Below are 24,622 nucleotides of genomic sequence, written 5' to 3' on the forward strand. Positions count from 1 at the left end.
AAATAATGCTGCTATTTATAGGGAAGTGCATTTATCTTTTCTAGTTAGTGATTTCAGTTCCTTTGGATATATTCCCAGAAATCGAATTGCTGGATTGTATCTAGTTCTATTTTTAATTTTTTGAGGAACATTCATTCTCTTTTCCACAGTTGCTGCACCAATTTACAATCCTGCCAACAGTGCACAGGGTTCTCTTTTCTCTGCATCCAAGCCAGCATTTGTCATCTTTTGTCTTTCTGATGATGGCCATTCTAACAGGTGTGAGATGATATCTCATTGTGGTTTTAGTTTGCATTTCCCTAAAGACTAGTGATGTTGAACATCTTTTCATGTGTCTGTTGGCCATTTTTAGATCTTTTTTTGGAAGATATCTTTTAAGTTCTTTGCTCATTTTTAAATTGGGTTATTTGTTTTTCTGTTGTTGAGCTATGTGCATTATTTATGTGGTTTGGATGTTAAGCCCTTATCACATGTATGGTTTGTAAATATTTTTCCCCATTCTGTAGGTTGTCTTTTCACTTTGTTGAAGGCTTTCTCAGGTGTGTAGAGCTTTTTAGTTTGATATAGTCCTACTGACTTATTTTTTATTTTTTGCTTACCCTTTAAGTGTGATTTCTAAAATATCATCACCAAGACCAATGTCAAGGACCTTTTTTCTTTTGTTTTTCTTGGGAGTTTTATGGTTCCAGGTCTCACATTTAAGCCTTTATTTCGTGTTGAGTTAGTTTTTGTGACGGATGTGAGATATGGGTCCACTGTCATTCTTTTACGTGTAAATGTCCAGTTGGCCCATCATTATTTGTTGAAGAGACAGTTCTTCATTGAGCATTCTTGGCTTCCTTGTCAAATATTAGTTGACTGTATTGCTTGGGTTTATTTCCCTCTCCTTATTCCATTGGTCTCTTTGTCTATTTCTATGCCAATACCATACTGTTTTGGTGATTATGGCTTTATAGTATATCTTAAAATCAGGAAGTATGATGCCTCCTGCTTTTTTCTTTCTCAGGATTTCTTTGCCTATTGGGGGTCTTTATTGGTTCCACATAAATTTTAGGAACATTTTTTCTACTTTTGTAAAAAAAAAGTGCACTAGAATCTTGATAGTGATTACATTGACTCTATAGATGGCATTTGGTAGTACTGACATTTTAATAATTTTCTTCCAATCCCCAGACATGGGATATCTTTCCATTTATTTGTGTCTTCTTCAATCGCTTTCATCATAGTCTTAGTTTTAAAGGTAGAGATTTTTCACTTCCTTAGTGAAACTTATTGTTTTAATGCATTTGTAAATGGGATTAATTTTTTATATCCTTTTCAGAAAATTTATTGTTAGAATGTAGAAACTCTACTGATGTTTGTATGCTAAATTTGTATCCTGCTACATCACTGAGTTTTTTAATTAGTTCTAATAGTTTTTTGGTTGCATTTTTAGGATTTTCTCTGTATAGAATCATATCATCTGCAAAAAGAGGCTATTTTATTTCTACCTTTTGAATTCTGATGCCTTTTCTGTTTGTTGATTGTTTGCTCTGGCTAGGACTTTTAGTACTGTACTGAATAGGAGTGGTGAGAGTAGGCACCTTATCTTGTTCTTGTTTTTACAGGAAAATTTTTCAACCTTTCATATTGAGTGTGATGTTAGCTGTGTACTTGATATATATGGCCTTTTTTATATTGATATATGTTACTTCCATGCCTAATTTGTGAACTGTTTTTATCATGAATGACTGTTGAATTTTGTCAAATACTTTTTTTATATCTATAGAGATGACCATATGATTTTTTTTCTTTCATTCTATTAATGCAACATACCACATTGATTCATTTCCATATTCTAAACCATCCTTTCATCCAAGGGATAAATCCCACTTGATCATGGTGAATGATCCTTTTAATAGGCTGTTAAATTTGGTTTGCTGATATTTTGTTGAGAATGTTTGCATCTCTAATCATCAGGGGTATTGGCCTATAGTTTTCTTTTCTAGTAGGGTTCTCATCTGGCTTTGAGTATCAAGATAGTGCTGACCCATAAGGTTTATTTGGGAGTATTCTCTGCTTTTTGATTTTTTGGAAAAGTTGGAGAAAATTGATGGGTTAATTCACCAGTGAAGCCATCTGGTTGTAGGCTTTTCTTCATTGGGAGATTTTTAATTATTGATTCAATCTCCTTACTAGTAATTAGTCGAGACAGTTTTCCTATTTCTTTCCAATTCCATTTTAGTAAATTGTGTGTTTCAAAGAATTTTTCCATTTCTTCTCAGTTGTCCAGTTTGTTGGTACATAGTAACCCTTATAATTTTTTGTACTTTTGTGGTATCTATTGTAACGTCTCCTTTGTAATTTTATAATTTGGCCCCCCCCCACTTCTTTTAAACTTGTTAAAAGTTTGTCAGTTTTGTTAATAGTTTTTTTTTTATTAAAAATTGTTTTTAAAGTTTATATATTTTTGAGACGCAGAGACAGAGTGCAAGTAAGGGAGAGGAAGAGAGAGAGGGAGACACAGTATCTGAACCAGGCTCCAGACTCTGAGCTGTGAGCACAGAGCCCAACACAGGGCTTGAACTCACAGACTGTGAGATCATGACCTGAGCTGAAGTCAGATGCTTAACCAACTGAGCCACCCAGGTGCCCCAATTTTGTTAATCTTTTTAAAGAACCAACTCATTTTGGTTAATTTTTAAAATTGTTTTTCATTTCTCCATCTTTTTCTGCTTTAATTTTTATTATTTCCTTTTCTTCTCCTAACCTTTGGCTCAGTTTATTTTCTTTTTCTAATTTCTTAAGGATAGAGTTAGGTTATTTATGTGGGATCTTTCTTCTTTTTTTTTTTTAAATTTGTTTTTTCAACTTTTATTTATTTTTGGGACAGAGAGAGACAGAGCATGAACGGGGGAGGGGCAGAGAGAGAGGGAGACACAGAATCGGAAACAGGCTCCAGGCTCTGAGCCATCAGCCCAGAGCCTGACGCGGGGCTCGAACCCACGGACCGCGAGATCATGACCTGGCTGAAGTCGGACGCTTAACCGACTGCGCCACCCAGGCGCCCCATCTTTCTTCTTAATATTATGAACTTTCCTCTTAGAACTGCTTTTGCTCCATCCTTTAATTTCTTTTATGTTTCCATTTTCATTTGACTCAAAGTACTATTATTTCCCCTTTAATTTCTTCTTTGATTCATTGGTTGTTCAGGAATGTGTATTTAATTTCTGTGTACTCATGAATTATCTAGGTTTCTGTATTTTTGATTTCTTTCATACCATCATGGTCAGAGGAGGTATTTGGAATGATTTCAGTCACATTGAATTTGCTAGGATCTGTTTTATGGCCTAACATATAGTTCATGCTAGAAATGTTCCACGCACACTTGAGTGAATTCTGCTGTTGTTGCATAGAATGTTATGTATAGGCCTATTGGGTACATTCAGTCTCTAGTGTTGTGCAAATCTATTAACTTATTCATTCTCTGGATGATCTGTCCATTGTTGAGAGTGGGGTATTAAAGTCTTCAACTGTTATTGTATTGATGTTTATTTCTCCTTTTACCTCTGTTAGTTTTTGCTTTATTTATTATGATGCTTTGATGTTGGGTCTGTAAATATCTACAATTTTTATATCTGTTGATTTTTTTCCATTCCAAAAATTGTTTTTGGGTTGTTTTATAGATGCATTGTTCCATGCTTTGTATATCCCTGTTTGCTTTTGTGTTTTAATGTCTTTTGATAATAGTATGCTTTGTCTTCTTTGTCATGTTTATCTGTGTAATTGGTTCAGGGTTTTTTCTGTGGTTTTCATGAGGCTTACATAAAACATCATAAAATTATAAACCCCACTTTAAGCTTATAACAACTTTCCTTCATAAAAATCCTTAAATTATCACTTCTGTTCTTTTCCCCCTCATATTTATGTAATTTCTGATACAATTCACGTATTTTTTATATGTGTAACAACAATTACGGTAGTTATGGTATTTTTACTACATTTGTTTTAACTTTTACATGAGAGTTGTAAGTGAATTAGGCACTATCATCACCATCTTACAGAATCTAACTTTGACTCTGTATTTACCATTACCAGTGAGTGAGTTTTATGCTTTCTTTTTATATTTTTATGAAGTTTATGTTATTTTACTTTCACTCAAATAATTCTCTTAGTCTTTCTTATAAGGCAGGTCCAGTGGTAATGAACTCCCTCATCTTTTGTTTGAGAAAGTATTTCTTCTTCATTTATAAAGGATAGTTTTGCTGGGCATCGAATTCTTGGTTATATTCTTCAATATTTTGAATATGGCATCCCATTCTCTCCTGGCCTTAAAAGTCTCTCTTGAGAAATCTGCTTATCGTCTTATGGAGGTTCCCATATATGTATCTTTTCTCTCTTTTTTTTTTCTTACTGCTTTTAAAATTCTTTTCTTGGCTTTGGCAATTTAATTATAATGTGTCTTGGTGTAGCCCTCCTCAGGTTCAGTGTATTTCTGGTACTTTGGGAATCGTGGATCTGGATGTCCATTTTCTTTCCCAGGCTTGGGAAATTTTCAGTCACTATTGCTTTAAATTTACTTTCCATCCCTGTATCATTCTTTTCTTCTGGAATTCCCATTGAGTCTATGAGTCCCATAGGCTTACTTTAGTCTTTGTTATCTTTTTGTTATTGTTGTTGTTGTTTCTCTGACTGGATAATTTCCTATGTCTTATTCTTTAGGTCACTAATTCTTTCTTCTGCATTGTATTTTTGAAACTTTCTGTTGAATATGTCAGCTTAATTATTTTTTCAGCTCTAGGATTTCTATTGATTTCTGTATTTTTTGTCAAACTTACTGTTTTGTTTATGCGTTGTTTTCCTAACTTCATTTAATTGTCTATGCACTCTTATGGTTATCTAAACTTAAGATAATTATGAGAAATCTTTTCTGATAATTCATAGATCTCTATTTTCTTTGAGTCAGTTTTTGGAACTTTATATGTTTCCCGTGATGGTTTTTTTATTGTTGATTTCTTACGTTGGTATCTACACATTTGAATAATTGGGACTCTCTTCCAGATTTTACAGATTTGCTTTGGCAGACACAGATCTTCAGTAGTCAGCTCTGTTTGGATTTCTAGGCCTGTGACTTTGGGCAGGTGTGGAATGCTATTATGGTCTATTTTTTGACAAGGCAACTGTCTGAGTTGTAAGGTTGGCTGTGGGGAAGGAGTTGTGCTACCGTCTGAGAACAGTTAGATAGGACTACTGTCTTGGTTTTCTAGACAAGTGAGTCTTTGGATGGTCTCACCAGTTGTCTGGATTTTCTGGTCAGGCTGACTAGATGGTCTGTAATGGGTACTATATTTAGTAGTAGATAGAGCTGTGAGTTAATTTCCCTTCATGAGCAGGATAGTAGGACAGGATACAGGATCTGTATAGCTCATTTGGGGAGGCCTGAATCAATGCAAAAGTGCACACTGAATTTCTTGGTCATGTAAGGCCAACAGTTTTCTCTGGAAATGGAGAAAGCCATAGGCTGTTCTCTCTTTTAAAGTGCAACTGGAAGCAGGGATTTTGGATGGACTATGTGGCAGTTCCCCATGTGCTCTGGTTAGGTTCCCCAGTCACACAGGCTGAATGCTATATGAGCAATGATTTGGGCCTATGAATTTGTTTCTGTGCCCAGGAGCATTGGGAAAAGCACCTCTAAAGGCAGTAAAGCTCTTTGCTTGTTGTCTTAACTTGAGCTAACCTATGCCCCAAGTTCCCTGGCCAAGTAGAGTCATTGTCTTTGCTCTGCTGACTATTGGCTCTGCCTGTCTGTCTGTTAGCTGTAGCATTGCCAGCTTTATATGGTTCCAGATATTTTCACCAGCCCTTCTGATCAGCTGGGGCTGGAAGACACTATCTACAGTGGTGGGGCTGTCTCAACTCCCTTTTCTGGATGGGAGAGTGGAGGGCTGCTCCAGGCTTCTCTGCTTTTCTCAGTCTTTTCAGTCAGCATGGTCAGGAGCTACCCTCAATATTGGCTTTGAATTAATCCCCCTGCCTAGGTATAGCAGGCCACCCCTTTACACCTGGTGCTCGCTTTGCTCTGATTTGCTCTTGACTCTGCCTTTCTGCTTATTGGTTTAAGCATTGTTGGTTACATAGCTTTCAGGTGTCTTGCCAGCCCTTCTGGTCAGGTGGGGCCTGGGAGCCACAGTGGGTATGGCTATGTTTCAGATCACTTGCTTGGGTAGGATTGGGAGGAGCCACTCCTGGCTTCGCTTACATTTTCTAGAAACAAGCTTTCCTTTTGAAACCATGGGCCACGAAGAACCCTCAGCCTGGCTGTGTGTTGTAGTAGGGGAATTCTTCATACGCTGTACTGGCTTTGCTCTGGGAGCTATCAGCTCCATCCACCTCCCTCTTGGTTGGAGTATTGTGGAGCTGTAAAGCTTCCATGTATTCTTGCCAGACACACTGGCCAGATGGAGCCAGGAGACACTGTCCCTGGTGACGGGGGAGGGGAGGATATGACTCCTCGCTTGGGCACGGACAAGCCAGGATCTAGGGTCAGCAACACTCCTTGTGTGAGTACCCAAATCAGGCAGATCTGCCCTTCAGTGAGTTCTCTGGTCAGAGTATGTCCCCGACTTGTTTCTAGTGATGATGATCAAAGCTACTGGCTGGGGTTACTACTTCGATTACTACTTTATTTGGGGTGCTGTAGTCAGAAACTACATCTGCCAAGATCTGTATGCTGGTTGTTGCAAGCTACCCTGCCTTCACTGTCACTGTCAGATTCCTGTGGGAGAACCCCACGGTTTCCCCTGCAATTCTAATGAGGCAAGGCTAGAGTAGGGGCTGTCAGGAAGTGATCCACAACACAAGGGGGTGATTGGCCCCCTGTGTCCTTTTTTCCCATTGGAGGAATGGAGGCTCTGGGAAGACTTCTTCATGGGTTATTGACCTTGTCTGGGAGAGGGGCAAAGCCGTCAGTGTGTAGTCTCTTCTCTTAACCATTGAGTGTAGTCTGTCTTATCTCTGTGGTGCAGGGGATGTTTCATCCCCGTGTTCTGGGATTTTCTCTTCTTTATGAGTAGTTAGTTGTTGTTTTTGTGAGGAAGACTGAAGTCAGGAATGGCCTATGTCACCATCTTGGTGATGTCACTACCTCTCAAATTTTTAGGCTTAGCAAGAACCTGCATTTATTTTCTTTGGGTTATATGTGTGCGTGTGAGTGTGTGTGTGCATATGCATGTGCTATAAATATATATTTAGAAATAAATGTAACTTAACTCAGGCTCATCATCCCTAAGGGCCACCATATTTACATTTCGATTTTGAAATTTCATTAACGAGTACATTTTAATAATAGTCATTACTATAGTTAAACTTTTTAGAAGAGTGTTAATGCTCTGGTAATGTGGGATGGGTTGTTATTGACTTACTAGATGTACTCGATAGGGCAGAAGTGATGACCAAGATTTTGTTACAGAGGTGAAGAATCAAGTGGGAAGCACTAAATAGGAACAATGCTGTGATCTACCAGAACGTAAGCCAGTAGGGGATACAGAAGTTTATAGTTTCTTTTATCTCCAGTCCCTATTTTAAGGCCTAGAATGTACTTGATATTCAGTAAGTAATTGTGATGCTGTCAGAGTTTATGTGCTCACATTTCTGGGTAGCCACCAAGCACTGGAATTGGAGTGTCTACAAAAGAGATAAGAAACTGTAAGTGACTGTGATGTGGCTCATGAACATACAGTTCTTTTATTTGCTTTATTGTTCATCAGACATTGTTTGAGTCCTTATTTAATTCCCTCGACTAGATTAGAATTATCATGAAGTAATAGGGAGTCTGTGTCATCAGGGAGATATATAGGAGAAGTATAAGTGAAATAAAAATTGTACACATTTGGTATGCACATTGTCTCATGTGACACAGAGGACTTACTAGTTAGGAACCAAGTAGAGAAGAGTAGATTTGGGAACTGAGAGGAGAAGAACATGTGAATCAGAAACCTATTATGGTTGTAGACAGAAACTCTTCTTAGAAGAGTGACAGAATGGATGAACTCTGTGGTTTTAAGAGGGTTGCAATGACTTTCGTGCCCAACAAGACATGTGAGTAGTGGTCAGGACATCAGGAGCCCCCGTCTAGACTTGTGCCTCTCCTTGACTGATCCACCTAATTCTACATTTTTTTCCTGCCTCAGTTCACTGCTTTCCTAAAAGACTACATGAACTCAGCCTTAAGATTACTGATGTGGCATCCTTTCCTTCTCATTCCCCGTCCACTACTGTTTTAGTTTTTTGATTACTTTTTCAAACTACTCGGTCTTTTTTATGTGGGGATTTAGTGAGGATATGATCTCTTATTGCTAATGTTTAAAACCTAATAATCATATGTACTATTTGGGGACTTATTTATTATGATAGTGTGCTAGATTATGTATGTAGCATGATTCCAGAAAAACTTAGAAATTAAAATTTAAATTCTTGCTCAAAAGACCACTTTGAGTTTCTGTTATAATGAGAATATCCTTGTGTTTAGTTTCAAAGAAAAAGCTAACTTTAAGTTTTGGTCATGACTTTTTTTCAGTTGATCAAATACATGCACAGAACCATTTTAGAAGGCACTGTTTTTGCTGCTGGTATTTGGGGCATCAGTTTCCTTCCAGAAAAACATGTTAGCAAGAGATGAAAGCTTTGAAATGACATTAATGTTGTTAATGCCCCCATTCATCTTTCAACCTGCAACGGCAGACACTTACACTTCCAATCTCTCTGAATTCTGTGATCATTTAGAGACAAATGCTCTCCTAAAGGATGTATTGATTAGGTTGGCTTACACAGATATCTTCACATATCATAAGGTCAACTGATTAGTAACCTTAGTTATGTTGGCAAAACTCCTTAGCCGTGTAACATAACCTAATAAAGTTATAGCAGCAGGGGTTTGAGACCATGAGGGCTATATTATAGTTCTGCTTTACTATAGTTCAATCTCTGGTCGCTGTGATTTCTCTCATATGCAAAATCTGTTCACCATCTCCCACGATTTCCAAGGATCTCACCCCATTAGAGCCATAGTAAAAAGGTCTAAATGCTCAATTAAATGTAGTGAGTTCGGAGGTCTAGAAATCATCACTTAAGTATCTACTTGGGTTTAGATGTGGTACAGCTTCTTGGCATCATACCTTCCATCTGTTGAGCTGTGAAATGAAGGATATAAGTGATCTGCATCCAACATTCTTAACATGCAGTCATAAGACAGGCATCAGGACAACACCTGACATTTTAGTTCAAAAAAGAGAAGGAGAGAATGGAAGGTAAACAAGGCACTGGATCAAAGCAGTTTTGAAATTTCACCTGGGAAAATTTTAGCTGCAGTTCCTTGATTTGGTTGCAAGATCTGGGTTCTTTTTTACACATCTGGACTACTGGTTTCTCCCTCTGAATCATTTTTCCTCTTTCATGAAAGGTAAAGGTAACACACACACACACACACAAAATACTTATGTATTATATATATATATATATATATATATATATATACTTATGTATATATATAATACTTATGCATATATATATATAATTTAATATATAATTTAATGTAATGTGTGTTGAGAAATGTGAAAGGTCTGACATTTACCCTTCTTACAAGCTAGCCTGCCATAGTTTCATGGATGCTGGCAGAATGGGTGAGACTCCTGGGTCAGAGAGAAAGGGTGTAGTACTACTTATGGTATAACACAGCATAAACATCCTGTTTGCCTTGGTTCCTCTTGCTCCCTGAGTCCCAGGAGCAACACAGAGGGGCCCAGGTGGATGAACTGGGTTTTTCATCACAGCTAAGAAAGCCTGAGTTTATAGAACCCAAATCTTTTATATTGTGATTCAAGCAAATGTGTCTGACCTTTGTTTTAGGGGAAGACATTTTCCTTATTATATCATACAAGATAATTTGCTCTCTGTTATAGACAGAGTCACTACCTCTGTTTTTCATAACTGTTTGCTATTTAAATATACTTAAAAAGATGGCCTGGAACAAAGGGGCAGTTAATGACAGTTTGTAAGACATGCAGAAACATAAAGGACCCATTGTGAATTGTGTCCCAAGAGTGTCTCTGTTGGTCAAATTACAGGAGACCTTTAAAACCATATGTAGGATAATGTTATTAATCATTTTCATTTCAAGTTCAGTATTTTGAATGCCAAATGTTATTGTTATTTATGCATTGGTTCTCCTTTAAACTATTTCATTACTTCTGTTTATTTATATAGACATCTTTTTTATTTCATGGCAATTTTGTAAATATTTCCTTACTCTTTTATGTTTTAAATAACTGATGAATATTAACTATTGATGACATCTGTAGTTCAATTATTTTAACATCATAACTCTGAACATATAACCATTTGAATGCGTGAAAAGCCTGAAACTCAAAGAAATACTATTAGTAGAGAACATGTTCTAAAATAGTATATATAGTATGAATGCCTTTGAAGTTTATAATAACCTCAGCTTAATCAAATAAAGTACAACCTCAATGAACTTAAGCCAGTGTACTGGAATACTCAATTAACTTTTGTCCTCCTTCATGCAACTTTCAGGAGGGTCATGTAATCTAGAGAGACAAAAAAAAAAAAAAAAAGACCTAAACAAGGAGAGTTAATCTATTGGACTTACAGTTATTACAGACATGCCTCAGAGATGTTGTGGGTGAAGTTCCAGACCACTGCTGTGAAACAAGTATCACAATAAAGCAAATCAAATTAATGCTTTGGTTTTCCAGCACATATAAAAGTTATGTTTATACTTTATTGTAGTCCGTTAAGTGTGCAGTAGCATTATGTCTAAAATAACAATGTACATACCTTAATTAAATAAATGCTTTATTGCTAAAAAAATTGCTACCATCTGAGCTTTCAAGGAGTCTTTCTGCTGGTGGAGGGTCTTACCTCTGTGTTGACGGTGATTGATCATGTAGTAGGTGAAGGTTAGAGTGGCTATGACAATTTGTTAAAACAAGACAACAGTGAAATTCGCTGCATTAATTGGCTCTTCCTTTCACAGTTTCTCCATAGCATGCGATGCTGTTTGATAGCATTTTATCCCCAGTAGAACCTCTTTCGAAATTGGAATCCGTCCTCTCAAACCCTGCTGCTGCTTTATCAACTAAGTTTGTGCAGTAGTTGAAATCCTTCGTTGTCATTTCAGCAATCTTCACAGCAGATTCTCCATGAGTAGGAGTAAGTTATGTCTCAAGAAACCATTTTCTTTGCTCATCCATAAGAAGCAACTACTCATCCATTAAAGTTTCATCAGAGATTGCAGCACTTCAGTCCCATCGTCAGGCTCCATGTCTAATTCTAGCTGTCCTGCTGTTTCCGCCCATCTGTAGTCTCTTCCTCCACTTAAGTCTTGAACCCCTCAAAGCCATCCACGAGTACTGGAATCAACTTCTTTCAAACCCCTGTTAATGTTGATATTTTGGTCTCTTCTCATGAATCACAAATGTTCTTAATGGCATCTAGCATGGTCAGTGCTTTCTAGAAGGCTTTCAATTTATTTTGCCCAGATCCATCCCAGGAATCATTATATATGGCATCTAGAGATTTATGAAATGTATTTCTTAAATAATAAGCCTTGACAAAGCCAGGCATTGACTTCTCCTTTCTAGCTATGAAAGTCCATAAGCATCTTCTTCTACCATAAAGCTGTTTCATCTACATTGAAAATACACTATTTATTTTTTTAAAGTTTATTTTGAGAGAGCGAGGGCGAGTGTGGGGAGAGGCAGAGAGAGAGGAAGAGAGAGAGAATCCCAAGCAGGCTGTGTTTTGTCAGCACAGAGCCCTACATGTGGCTCGACCTCATGAATCCTGTGCTCATGACCTGAGCTGAAATTAAGAGTTGGAAGCTTAGCCAGCTGAGCCACCAGGCATCCCAGAAAGTCCCCTGTTTCGTGTAGCTCGCTTCATTGATCATCTTAGCTACATCTTCTGCATAACCTGTTGCAGTTTCTACATCAGCACCTTTCGCTTCACCTTGAACTTTTATATGATGTAAATGGCTTCTTTCCTTCAACCTCATGAACCAACCTCTGCTAGCTTTAACCTCATCTTCATCTTCGTCACCTCTCTCAGCCTTCATAGAATTGGAGAGAGTTAGGACCTTGCTCTGGATGAGGCTTTGGCTTCAGGGAATGCTGTGGCTGGTTTGATCTCTCCAGACCACTCCAACTTTCTCCACATCAGCAATAAAGCTGCTTTGCTTTTTTACCATTTGTGTGTTCACTGGCAGCACTTTTAATTTCCTTCAAGAACTTCTCCTTTGCATCCGCAGCTTCGTTAACTGTTTGTCTCAAAAGGCCAAAATTTTTTGCCTATCTCAGCTTTTGACATCTTCCTCACTAAATTTAATCGTTTCTAACTTCTGACCTAAAGTAAGAGATGTGTGGCTCTTCCTTTTGCTTGAACACTTAGAGGCCATTGTAGAGTTAGTAATTGGCCTCATGTCAGTATTTTGTGTCTCAGGCAATAGGGAGGCCAAAAGAGAAGGAGAGAAATGGGAGAATGGCCGGTCGGTGAAGCAGCCAGCACAGACGCATTTGTTAAGTTCACCATCTTGTGTGGGCATAGCTGATGGTGCTCCAAAACAATTAAAATAGGAACATCAAAGATAACTGATTCCAGATCATGGTAACAAATATAATTGATGAGTTTGAAATACTGTGAGAATTACTAGAATATGACACAGAGACATGAAGTGAGCAAATGCTGTTGGAAAAATGGATTCAATGGACTTAATCACTGTAGGCCACAAGCCTTCAGTTTGTTAAAAAAATGCAATATTTGTGAGGCATAATAAAACAAGGTATGCCTTTAGTATTATATAGTTTAAAGTCTACTTCCAGAGCGTGTCCTGTGATTATACATGTTTAGATTTTATATGATCTTGCACAAAAACACATAGCACAGGGCATGGCCTGTAACAGTTCTAAAACTGTTAGCTATCATTATTATCACTTTTTTTTAACTACAAGAAGCAGCATACTTTTTTAAAAGCACAGGCTTTGACATTAGGTCTGGGTTGGAATTTTGTCCGTAATAATGAGCACTGAGAAATTATGTTATTCCCCTTTCAACCTTATGTTTCTCATCTCTAAAATGGGGAAAATAATATCCTCTTTATTTCATGAGAGTTAGGTAAGATGTGACATTTGTAGTAAATGGATGTCCCCCACACTGCAGTTATGTCTTTACTGGTTTAGATCTCTCTGCAAACCACAGTTTGGCCTTCAGCTGGGCTTCAGGTTTAATTTTTATAATTAACCACTTACATGGTTAGCCATTTTCCCTTTGTCCCCTAAAATCTGAGAATTTTTTTGCTGATGTGACTAAAAACAGAGGGAGTTTGGGGTTCAAGTACATGATGTATCAGAACATATTTTTTTCCTATAAATTTTTGTTTTGCTTTTCTTTGTAGTACTTACATTAACTTGTTAGGTAATTATTAATACTTTTTTTTTCAGAGCAGTTTTAGAGTCACAGAAAAAGTACAGAGTTTTCATGTATACCTCCCACCACCACCCCCCCCCCCATTATGTGCACAGCTTCTCTGACTATCAGCCTTTCCCCCCAGAGTGGGGCATTTGTTACAAGTGAGGAACCTACACTGATGCATCATAATTACTCGAAGCCCATAATTTATATTAGGGTCCACACTAGCTGTTGTACATTCTGTGGGTTTGGAAGAAGAGAGAGTAAAATCCATTTGTCAGCATGGTATCATACAGAATATTTTCACTGCCATAAAAATACTCTGTGCTCCGCCTAGTTAGTCCTCCCCCCACCTCCAACTTCTGGCAACCACTGTTCTTTTTACTGTCTTCACAGTTGGCCTTTTGAAAAATGTCATATAGTTGATTTATTTATGGGGGGGGGGCAAGAGAGAGGGAGAAGGAGAGAGAGAACCCTAAGCAGGCTCTACACTGTCAGCACAGAGACCCATATGGGGCTCAGTTTCACGAAACATGAGATCATGGCCTGAGCCAAAATCAAGAGTTGGACGCTCAACCAACTGAGCCACCCAGGTGTCCCTCAGAATGTCATATAGTTGAAAGCCTACAGTATAGAGCCTTTTCAGATTGGTTTCTTTCACTTAGAAATATGCATTTAAGATTCCTTCGTGTCTTTTCATGGCTTGATAGCTCATTTTTTATTTTTTTAAATAATTTTTTAAATGTTTATTTCTTTTTGAGAGAGAGAGAGAAAGAGAGAGAGACAGACAGACAAAGCACAAGCAGGGGAGGGAGGGGCTGAGAGAGAGGGAGACACAGAATCTGAAGCAGGCTCCATCCAGGCTCTGAGCTATCAGCACAGAGCCCCATGCAGGGATTGAACCCATGAACCATGAGATCATGACCTGAGCTGAAGTTTGACGCTTGACAGACTGACCCACCCAGGCACCCCACTAGCTCATTTTTTAGTGCTGAATAATATTCCACTGTCCAGATGTATGACAGTTTATTTATCTATTCACCTATTGAGGGACATTTCTGTCGCTGGACATTTCTGTTGCTTTCAGGATTTAGCAATTAGGAATAAAGCTGCTGTAAATATCCATGTGAAGGTTTTGTGTGGACATAAGTTTTCAGCTCCTTTGGGTAAGTATCAAGGAGGACTCTTGTATAAATTTTTAACTCTTTGTGTGAGACCCAAATTAGCTCAGACGCTTTGTACCTTTCATGTTTATTTCTTACACATGACCGCTTTTAGGCATTATCCCAAACCATCAAAGAAGTTCCAACAGTGATTCTGATATGAGACAGACTGATTCTATATTTTTTTCCCTTCTGCAGGTTCCTTAACTCCTATATAAATTTATCTTCTTCTGTCTCAGTGAAAAGCTCTCAACACGACAGTGATAGTGTAGGATGATGGACCTGTTTGTCAGTCACCAAATATCCTCTAGTACTTTTTCCTCAGGGGCAGCTACTGTAATTATATTTAAATAACTAACAGAGGCAACAAAGATAGTTTTACTCAAAATAATTTAAATCTGCTTTAGAGTCACTAGCTTTTTTTACCCACAGCCATAGAAACAGACAACCAATTTTTAGAAACTTTATGTCAACAGGTATCCACTTATGAACGTACCAGCCCCTAGCACAAAGTTGGTACACAGTAAACCCTGAGGTAGTGGTAACTGCAAATGTTCGTGCAAATTATGTTGTTTCTGATGATGAGGATAATTGAGAAAGTCGATAATGACGTTCCAAAAAAAGGGAACAATCCTTGAACCTCAGTTATTAAGACGTATCCAGGATAATATATTTCTAAGACGGAAAAAGACATATGTGGGCACCTGGGTGGTGCTGTTGGTGGAGCGTCCAACTTTGGCTCAGGTCGTGATGTTGAGGTTCATGAGTTCAAGCCCCGCCTTGCTTGCCGCTTTCAGCGGGAAATTTGCTTCAGGTCCTCTGCCCCTTCTCTCTCTGCCCCTCCCCCACTTGCGTTCTCTCTTTCAAATATAAATAAACATTAAAAATAAGACATATATAATTTTTAAAGCCGTCCTAATAAATCTATATTTGGTTAACAGCTAACCAGATCAATTTCAGCTGATTATTACATTCTCTAATTAACTGAGGTGAGATTTTAAAATGTGTGTAGAAATCTAAATATTTAGGAACAAAATATATTAAACAGGCATATTTGAATTTAAACAACATAATCTGTTAAAAGTTGTCATCTTTGATGGGCCTTATCTAAGAGAACTAGCAAATTGCTATAATGGCTTCTAAAATTTTACTCTCATTAGAACATTGATTTACTTCTACATCAGTATTTCTCTGGATAGTAGTCAATAAGGCTCCCTTTCCAGGAAGCTATGTGCAATAGCTATTATACAGCAGCAATAACTTGTTTCCTTTCTATATTTGCATAACAAGAACTCCTGGATCCTTTTTTTTTTTTTTTTTTTTTGATTGTCTGAAATAGGAGTCAAAAGCATTGCTTTCCCAGGGATTGAAATGGCAACATTTGAATACTGAACATTGAAATGGCAACATATTTTGAAACCACGGGAATCTATGTATATTTATGGGTTATTTATTTATTATGCATTTGCAAACAGAGATGGCTTTTAAAAATGCAAAGTCTTCAATATTCTTTTTTTTTTTTAATTTTTTTTTTTCCTTCAACGTTTATTTATTTTTGGGACAGAGAGAGACAGAGCATGAACGGGGGAGGGACAGAGAGAGAGGGAGACACAGAATCGGAAACAGGCTCCAGGCTCCGAGCCATCAGCCCAGAGCCTGACGCGGGCTCGAACTCATGGACCGCGAGATCGTGACCTGGCTGAAGTCGGATGCCTAACCGACTGCGCCACCCAGGCGCCCCAAAGTCTTCAATATTCTTAACATTTATCCCTAACTTCTCATAATTATCATGATTCTTTTTTTGCTCTTGAGCAGCATTTCATTTTGTTTCACCATAAATTTCTAAACTTTACTTGGGAGATCCTCATTGTAAATATAGCAGTAATTTGTTGATTTTTCTGGTTCCTAATATAATGAAATGGAGTTATTCCTTATTAAAGTTGATGCAATATTTAAAAAAGTATTTAATTTTAAAGGTATTTATTTTTATACATTCTCATTGACTTTTGGTCACATTTTGGGTCAGGAAACCTAACAGAAAGCAGGTATATTTTTGAAATCAGATATTTTACAGAAACTTAAGAAATAATATTGATTTATAGTATTTGTAAGTCATTTTATAATATTTTATGTTTATAATGTTACAATTCACCTCACCTTCCTCTTTGTGTAAGTATAGCATTTTCAAAATTGAAAATGATTTTTCACTAGGTTAAAATTTCCTTGTGAGTTTGAATTTTATAATCTTATTGAGTGATTTACTTTATACTTTTATTCCCTAAGCTTCCTGCTTTCTACCTAAGTCTTTTTATAAAGGCACATCTATGCAGTTTAGTATTCTTTCCTTGGATAAAAATAACTAACGGCCAAGGATTCCAGTGCAAAATCATCAAATCTCATTTTGCATTGGGATATATAGTAATATCTGAATGTCCACACTGAACAAACCCAGATTGTGCCTTTTGGGTTTATCTTTTTTTCCAGTCTCACAACAATTAACCATTATTGTCAATAGTTGCAGAAAGAATATTAGATTTGGAGTGAAAATATCTGGATTTCAGACCATCTTACATCTTCATAATTATATGATCTTGGTTAAGTTAATAACTTTCCTGAACTTTCTTTTTTTCTTCTTTAAAACAACTACAACAATAACACCTTCCTCTGGGCTATTGTGAAAGTTTGATCTATATAAAGCACTTGGTTCAGAGTCTATGACATAAGGTATCTGCTATATATCAGCCATAATTTGACACTATTATTATGACTTCCCAGTCCTTCTCTTTTTTTCTTATGGCTTTGTGGAAATTAACTGTTTCTTACATATTTACCTGAAAAGTGGGTCAAATTATTCTGCCCTGCACAAATTACGTAATGCATACAATGCTTTGGTAAATAATTCAGCTCTACAAAATTGCTGGTGAACATCATATTAAATATAATCTGGAATTCTTAAGTACTAAAAATTTTTAAAGTGGCTACTTTTCATGTTTTAGTGTTGAATAATCTGTAGGAACAATTAAATCTTCCAGGTGATGTAATAGTGGCGGAGAAGTAACATGAGTATCAGGATAAATTAGGCAAACCTTGGCAAATCTATAATCAATTTGGCTGACTAATGCTGTTTCCTTGAAAAAAATATTTGGAAAAAAGTTTAATTTCTTGGTAATTCTGCTTTATCAATTTCCAGTATGAAAAGAACAACTCTGTTGTGTTTTAATTTTTTAGGTCAGATAGGATCCTTTTTTTCCTCAAATGTGTCCTTTAAAGTATTTAGAGAAATAGAATAAGGTGATTTCAGTTGATCTCTATCCTTTCTAAAGCATGTGAATACTTTGGAGAGCCACCCTAAGAGTCCCATTTTGTTCTTCAGGTTCCAAGTGTGACTTTGAAGCAAATAGCTGTGGTTGGTTTGAAGCAATTAGTGGTGACCATTTTGACTGGATATGGAACTCTAGAAGTAACCTTTCAGCTGAATTTGAACAACAGGCTCCACCTTGGGATCATACTCACAGAACAGCTCAAGGTAAGACACAAGGAGAGGTTCTTAGTTACTACTTCCATTCACCCTTGGTCAGGTCTGAGAAGAGAAAGAGAAGCATTTAAAGTTCTACGTTACTAAGACAAATTGTATGACATTTGAATATTGGCAATTATTCTTACGTTGTCAATATGAAATGACTCCTTTATGGGTGGTGGGGAGGGAGTCCAGTTCTCTTTTTTGACTGAATTCACTGAAATTATTAAGTTTTGTGGACATTTTCACCTAGATGTAGATACTAGTTTAGTATTTATAAGAGTAGACTTGACTCACAATCACTGTTATTGATTTTTAATTGTATAGTCTTAATTTTTGTCAGGTGTAGAATTCAGTGTAGGGTTAAAAGGCAGGTGTTTCAACTCAGTTGGCTGATTTACATATTTGTATTTCAATAGGGCATTTTATGTTCATTCTGAAGAAAAGCAGAAGCTTGTCACAAGTTGCTAAACTCCAGAGCCCGACTTTCAGCCAGGCAGGACCTGGATGCACACTTTCCTTCTGGTAAATATTAAAATCCGGGACCCCTGGGTGGCTCAGTCATTTAAGCATCTGACTTCGGCTCAGGTCATGATCTCATGGTCTGTGAGTTTGAGACCAACGTCAGGATCTATGCTGTCAGTTCAGAGCCTGGAATCTGCTTCGGATTCTGTATCTCTCTCTCTCTCTGCCCCTCCTCCATCATGCTCTGTCTCTCTCTGTCTCGCAAAAAACGAATAAACGTTAAAAAAAAGAATACTAAAACCTGTGGTCAACTACCCTTGCAGCCCAGTGGTTGCAGGCATACTCCTGAACTTACTGGACTTTCGGATTTGCCCTGGGTTTGGCTTTAAAAATAGCTATTGCATTTGATTTATACAGTTAGCATTTTACTTGGGAGTATATTATCCATATTTGTTGTGTTCTTTCTTTAGATGAAAGGGACTCTTCCCCTCCAACAAGGGAGTATAATTGAGTTAACACTGCTTTGATTTAACACTGGATTGACCTCCTTGAGACAGGCTCCCAGGATCCTGCACTCCAGAGAATGCACCTCGGCAGATATGAGCAACCACAGTTACTGCAAGAAATAAAGGCATCCATTATGATAACTAATAATGAATTGACTTTTAACCAGGTGAAAGAGTCTGTAAGTTAAATATTTAGTCGATCCCATAAATCATTTCCATTTCTTGTGTTTGCTCTTTTTCAGGTTTTATAACTATGGTCTGTCAGTGGGAGCAGCTGAGCTACAGCTACATGTGGAAAATTCCAGCAACCCTACAGTACTCTGGAGAGTATTATATAACCAGGGCAACCAGTGGTCACAGGCGACTATTCAGCTTGGACGCCTTACTCAGCCCTTCCATTTGTCACTAGATAAAGTCAGTCTTGGCATTTATGATGGGGTCTCGGCTATTGATGACATCAGATTTGAAAATTGCACTCTTCCCCTTCCTGCGGAGAGCTGCGAGGAGCCAGATTTTTTCTGGTGTCGACACACCAAGGCTTGCATAGAAAAGCTTCTGTTATGTGATCTGGTGGATGATTGCGGTGATCACACTGATGAGGCCAACTGTGGTAAGTTTTTTTTTTTTGCTTGTTTGTTTGTTTGTTTGTTTGTTTGTTTGTTTTGGTCCTTATTTTGATAGTGGTGATCTTGATCAGGTCACTGTTTTCTAGGCAATCAAAGCAAAGACACTAAGCATTGTTCCAAAGTTGATGACTGTTCAGTTAATTGGGCTACCAGTATTTGTTATGTAGACTCATAAAATCCATACCAGAGACACAGTGATGAAACACAACTACCGAGTCTCAGACCTCATGGAGCTTACTGTTTAACTGAGGAGATATATATTGTTCAAATATTTAAAAATTAACTACAAAATGGCAGCTTAGATACGAATTACAGAGGGAGATGCTCTGAATTTTTATAATGTATTGAATTTTTTAGAGGTGATGATTTAGCTGAGATCTGACAAATAGTCAATTGAAGCATATATTCAAAAGCCCTGATATGTGACTGCATGGCAGGTGGAGGCCAGCCAGTGTGGCTGGAGTCGAGAGGTCAAGGGGAGACAGAGTGCAGCATAAGGACAGAGATGTGGGGGAGGCTAGGTTTGCAGATCTTGGTAGTCCGTATTAGGGAGGTTTTTCTTCATTTGAAAGTTTTTAGTAAGGAGGGTAATATAATAAAATTGGGCTTGTAAACCATGTCACTGTAAATACAGTGTGATGAGCGGATTGGAGGAGAAAGGTTTCAGGAGACCTATCAGGAGGCCATTGTGGTAGTCAACTAAGGAGGCGGCAGGCAGCCTGCGTCCCAGCGATAGTGATGGTGATGGAGAAACTGATGTTTGGGGAGATATTTAGGAGTGACATTTGATGGTGTTTTGGCTATAGGGAGCAGAGAGTGGCATGTCAAAGATACGTCCTGACTTTTTGGTTTAAATTCACCAAAACATTTATGGTATCTGATGATTGTATATGGTTTGCAGTTTAATAAACCTAGCTCCAGATATATCGTGCCCAGTGCAGTTGATCTTGAAAATGAATTAGAAGCTCAGAGTTGTTTTTTTTTTCAGATTTCAAAAGTCAGTCAGAAAAAGAGTTTGCATCTTTCCTTGTCTAGAAATAGCAACAGTTCTTAAAATTCAAGCTATTTGCCTATTAAATTGTGAGGCTAATTATAAACCAAAAGGAAGCCATAATATGCTCGGTACATCATAGGAAACACTGCATCAAGAAATTTCCATATAAATTATTGTAGAGAGTGTTGCATATATGTGATTTTTGATATAGGTAGATTGAAGTCAGAATTACCATGCGTCTCATTACACAACTAATACCTTGAGTGGATATAAATAAAGTTGATAATTTAGACAGGGGCTGACATAAGAAGTGTTACTTGTCATTGAGGCAATTTATTTTTTGCAAATTCAGAAAGCTTTTTCATCTTTTCCAAGGTCTCCAAATCCTACTCCTCCACAAAATGTTGATCTGTTGCTGGAAAGAAGCAAATTATCCTTCCGACTACCCAGTAGTAACAGTAGCAGGGAATTATGGCCATACAAGTGTAATAGCAAAATACTTTCAGTGACGAAGTATTAATGAAAGGAAATCATAGTGGCATTAGACTGTCAGTTTCTCCTACAGCTCTCCATATAGACCTGTTACTTTATTCCATAGAATGCGTTAGACATCCAGAAATCTGTGTTGTATTTCCTAAAGGTTCCTATGTTTAGAGACATAGTATTTTATTTGAAGGTGGAGCTACGTGTATTCCCTTTTGAAGTACAGACTGAGCATGCAGTCAGTATGAAGACAGGCAGTATCGAAATCTCCTGGCTTCAGTGCCAGTTATATGTCAAAAAACTTCACAGCTTGACATTCTCCTTCTGCTCCACCGCCAAAGACTGACACCTGGAGAGTACACTGTGGGGCCCCAGTTCACGTCACAGCTGGGCTTGATTAGTCACAAGTGAGGAAATATCAAATGAAAGCTCATCTCCCATTTGACATTTACTCACTTGGTTCCCTTCATTAGGTCTAAGCCCCTGTTCTGTGGTTTTCAAAGACAGATGATTTGTTCTTGCCTGGCTGCATTTATCCACATATGCTTGTATTTATTGTTTCAGCATATTTATTCACCTTTGGCACCAAGTGCACTCACTAAGATGAATAGTTAAAAGATAACTGACATTTGTGTTTTTTTTTAAATATTAGCTTATGTAAATGAAGCTAAAATGTAGAACTACTCGTTAATTCTAATTCCTGTTTTTTTTTTCCTCCCCAATTAATGCTAGATGTACATTCTGTTGCATTTATTCTAAACCAATCCTTGGTGTCAACAAAATGCTCACATCCTGAGAAATGAATTCCTCTATTATCCTAGAAATTAAGGTAGATCAGCTAGTTGACAAGGGACAAGTCAGGTTTTCCTAAGTGCTTTGACCTTCTAGTGACTGAAAGGAGTTTAAAGTTTCAAAGCTCCGGCTCAAAGGTCTACAATCCAGTGAGAAGAAAAAAAATGCCTCCCAGGAGACACAGCCAAGCGTCCACTGGGCACACAGCACAGCAGGAGGCATGAATAGAGGAAGGAGAGAGGGGCGAGGTGTTTAAGGCACATGTAGAAGATGGCCTATGCCAAGGGGAAGGGTATGAACAGGAAGTTAGCTTGGGAAAGGTGAAGCTTGAAAGATAGAGGAATTTAGGCTTAGGTTGAAACGAGTATCTATGGAAGGATTTTGAATACAGAAGGAAAATGACAAACTGCCGTGGAAGAATGGTCATTCTGGCATTGGCATGTTACTGTGGCAAGATGATGCCAGAAAGAAGAGTTTTTCAGCATGGGGTCTGGAAAACACTGGCATCAGAATCATCTTGGGTGCTTATTAAAATATGGATTCCTGGGCTTCATCCCATGTCTGACAAATGAGTAATTTGTACAGGACTTCGCCATGGACTAAGCAATTATACCATGAACCTCAGGTGATTCTGAAAGGCTGAGACCTATGAAAATATGACAGTTCTCAGTTCCATGTGCGAGAATCACCAAGGGAGATGATGAAGTATCCTGAAGGCCAGATGCACTGTTTGTACCAATTAAATCAACATCTCCGGAGACGAATTCTCGGCTTTAGTGTGTTTTGTTTTGTTTTGATTTTTCATGTTCACTGGGGATTGAAACATTCGGCTAAGGTTGAAATCAGCTGAACCAGAAGTTTGTCGTGTTGGGTCAGCCATGGTGTCATGACCATTTGCATAGAGTTATAGTGCTAGAAATGGTGGAGGGATGGGCATAAAAGGCATTTGGAAAATAATGGCTGAAGTGATGCCACCTTCAGTCTATAAAATATGATTACTTGATTTAAGTCTAGGATTTATTCACTTTTAAAAAACTTTAATGTTGCATTTGAGAAAAAAGTTAAAATGGTTAACCTTGGCAGGAGCAAAATATCAACTGGTATTTTTAATCATAGTTATTTTTGTCCTTAATTTTCTTTTGCTCTCGTTTAATGCCAATTTCAGTACCTGAGCTACAGTGTAACTTTGAAAATGGAATTTGTAACTGGGAACAAGATACAGAAGATGACTTTGATTGGACCAGGAAGCACGGTCCAACCCCAACACTTAATACAGGGCCAATGAAGGATAATACTTGGGGCACAGCTAAAGGGCACTATCTCTACATAGAATCTTCGGAGCCTCAGGTTTTCCAAAACAGAGCCGCTCTGCTCAGTCCTGTCCTTAATGCCACTGATGCAGACGGCTGCACCTTCCGCTTCTATTACCACATGTTCGGGAAGCACATTTACAGGCTGGCCATCTACCAGCGGGTCTGGAGTAACACAAGAGGACAGCTGCTGTGGCAGATATTTGGGAACCAAGGCAACAGATGGACAAGGACACGCCTCAACATTTCCAGCAGGCGGCCTTTTCAGGTATGGATAATGGATTTTGTAACATGTATTTAAAATGCATCAGGATGTCTAGGGAATATGAAGGATTGCTGTGTTCTTGAATGAAAAGCAAGTGGAATTTGATCATAGTTACTTCAGTACACATTTATCATTCAATTAAGGGGGTACCAGAGCTTGTTAAGTGGCTTTTCTCCCTAAATACCCCTAATAATGGGTGATTAACATTTCTAAAGGTGGACACATGTCACTGGAAGCAGCTGAAGGTCCCTCTGACTTTAAGTAATTTTTCTACTGAAAAAAAAATCTGGAGGGAAAAGGAGTTTTGCACAAATTCTGGTATTGTGCCAAAAGTTCAGATTCTTCAGTCTGTTATTTTGAATACTTCATTTGACTTTTGCCACATTTTATAGGTAAGCAACAAAATTCAAGAAGAGTGTATGCTTTGTTGGAAAAACACACAGCTACTCTGGGGCATAAAACACACAGCTAATCTAGGTCTCCTTACTCCCGGTGGAATATTCTTTATTCTGATTCTCACCTACCTTCTCCTACCTAAAAGGAAAACTTGGACTGGCAAGTTTAAATGCTTATGTGGCTTTTTCCATTTTGTGAAGGAATTTAGCATCTATTATCTATCCCTTTGATTCCCTCAGCAATTCCCTGAAGTGGGTAAGTCAGAGATCCTTTTTGTCAGTTTTACAGATACAAAGAAAAAAAAACTCAAAGAGGTTATTTATATCTAGCCAAATAGATATTGAGCAGCAGAATGGGGACTTGGGCTGGGACCCACAATTTCCAATTAATTCACGTTCATTCCCTTTGTAATATATCATACAGCCTGTCACATGGAGGAGGGTTGAATATTCTTTTTCCCTTTGCTCTAACAGATCTATGTATAATTACAAGGAGAAACTTCTTACCTATCCAGGCGAAATTTTTCTTTCCTTTTTACATGTACTAAATTTCTTTGGTACCCTAGTTTAAAGCACTGTCTCTATTTTTTATTTTTTAGTGTTAATTTATTTTTGAGAGACAAAGAGAGACAGACTGTGAGCGGG

At 37.8% G+C, this 24,622-nt stretch overlaps 1 protein-coding gene across 1 annotated transcript in view; it reads left to right on the forward strand.

The window, feature by feature from the left end:
- MALRD1 (MAM and LDL receptor class A domain containing 1) overlaps positions 1 to 24,622 on the forward strand; it is a 779,242-nt gene that overhangs the window by 142,403 nt on the left and 612,217 nt on the right. Inside the window, exons 15-18 of the mRNA XM_047865740.1 lie at positions 17,998 to 18,150; positions 18,561 to 18,666; positions 19,355 to 19,722; positions 23,173 to 23,585. Coding sequence (XP_047721696.1) covers positions 17,998 to 18,150; positions 18,561 to 18,666; positions 19,355 to 19,722; positions 23,173 to 23,585 — 1,040 coding nt within the window. The remainder of the gene's footprint in view (positions 1 to 17,997; positions 18,151 to 18,560; positions 18,667 to 19,354; positions 19,723 to 23,172; positions 23,586 to 24,622) is intronic.

This window comes from Prionailurus viverrinus, chromosome B4 (assembly GCF_022837055.1).
Source record: "Prionailurus viverrinus isolate Anna chromosome B4, UM_Priviv_1.0, whole genome shotgun sequence".
NCBI lineage: Eukaryota > Metazoa > Chordata > Mammalia > Carnivora > Felidae > Prionailurus > Prionailurus viverrinus.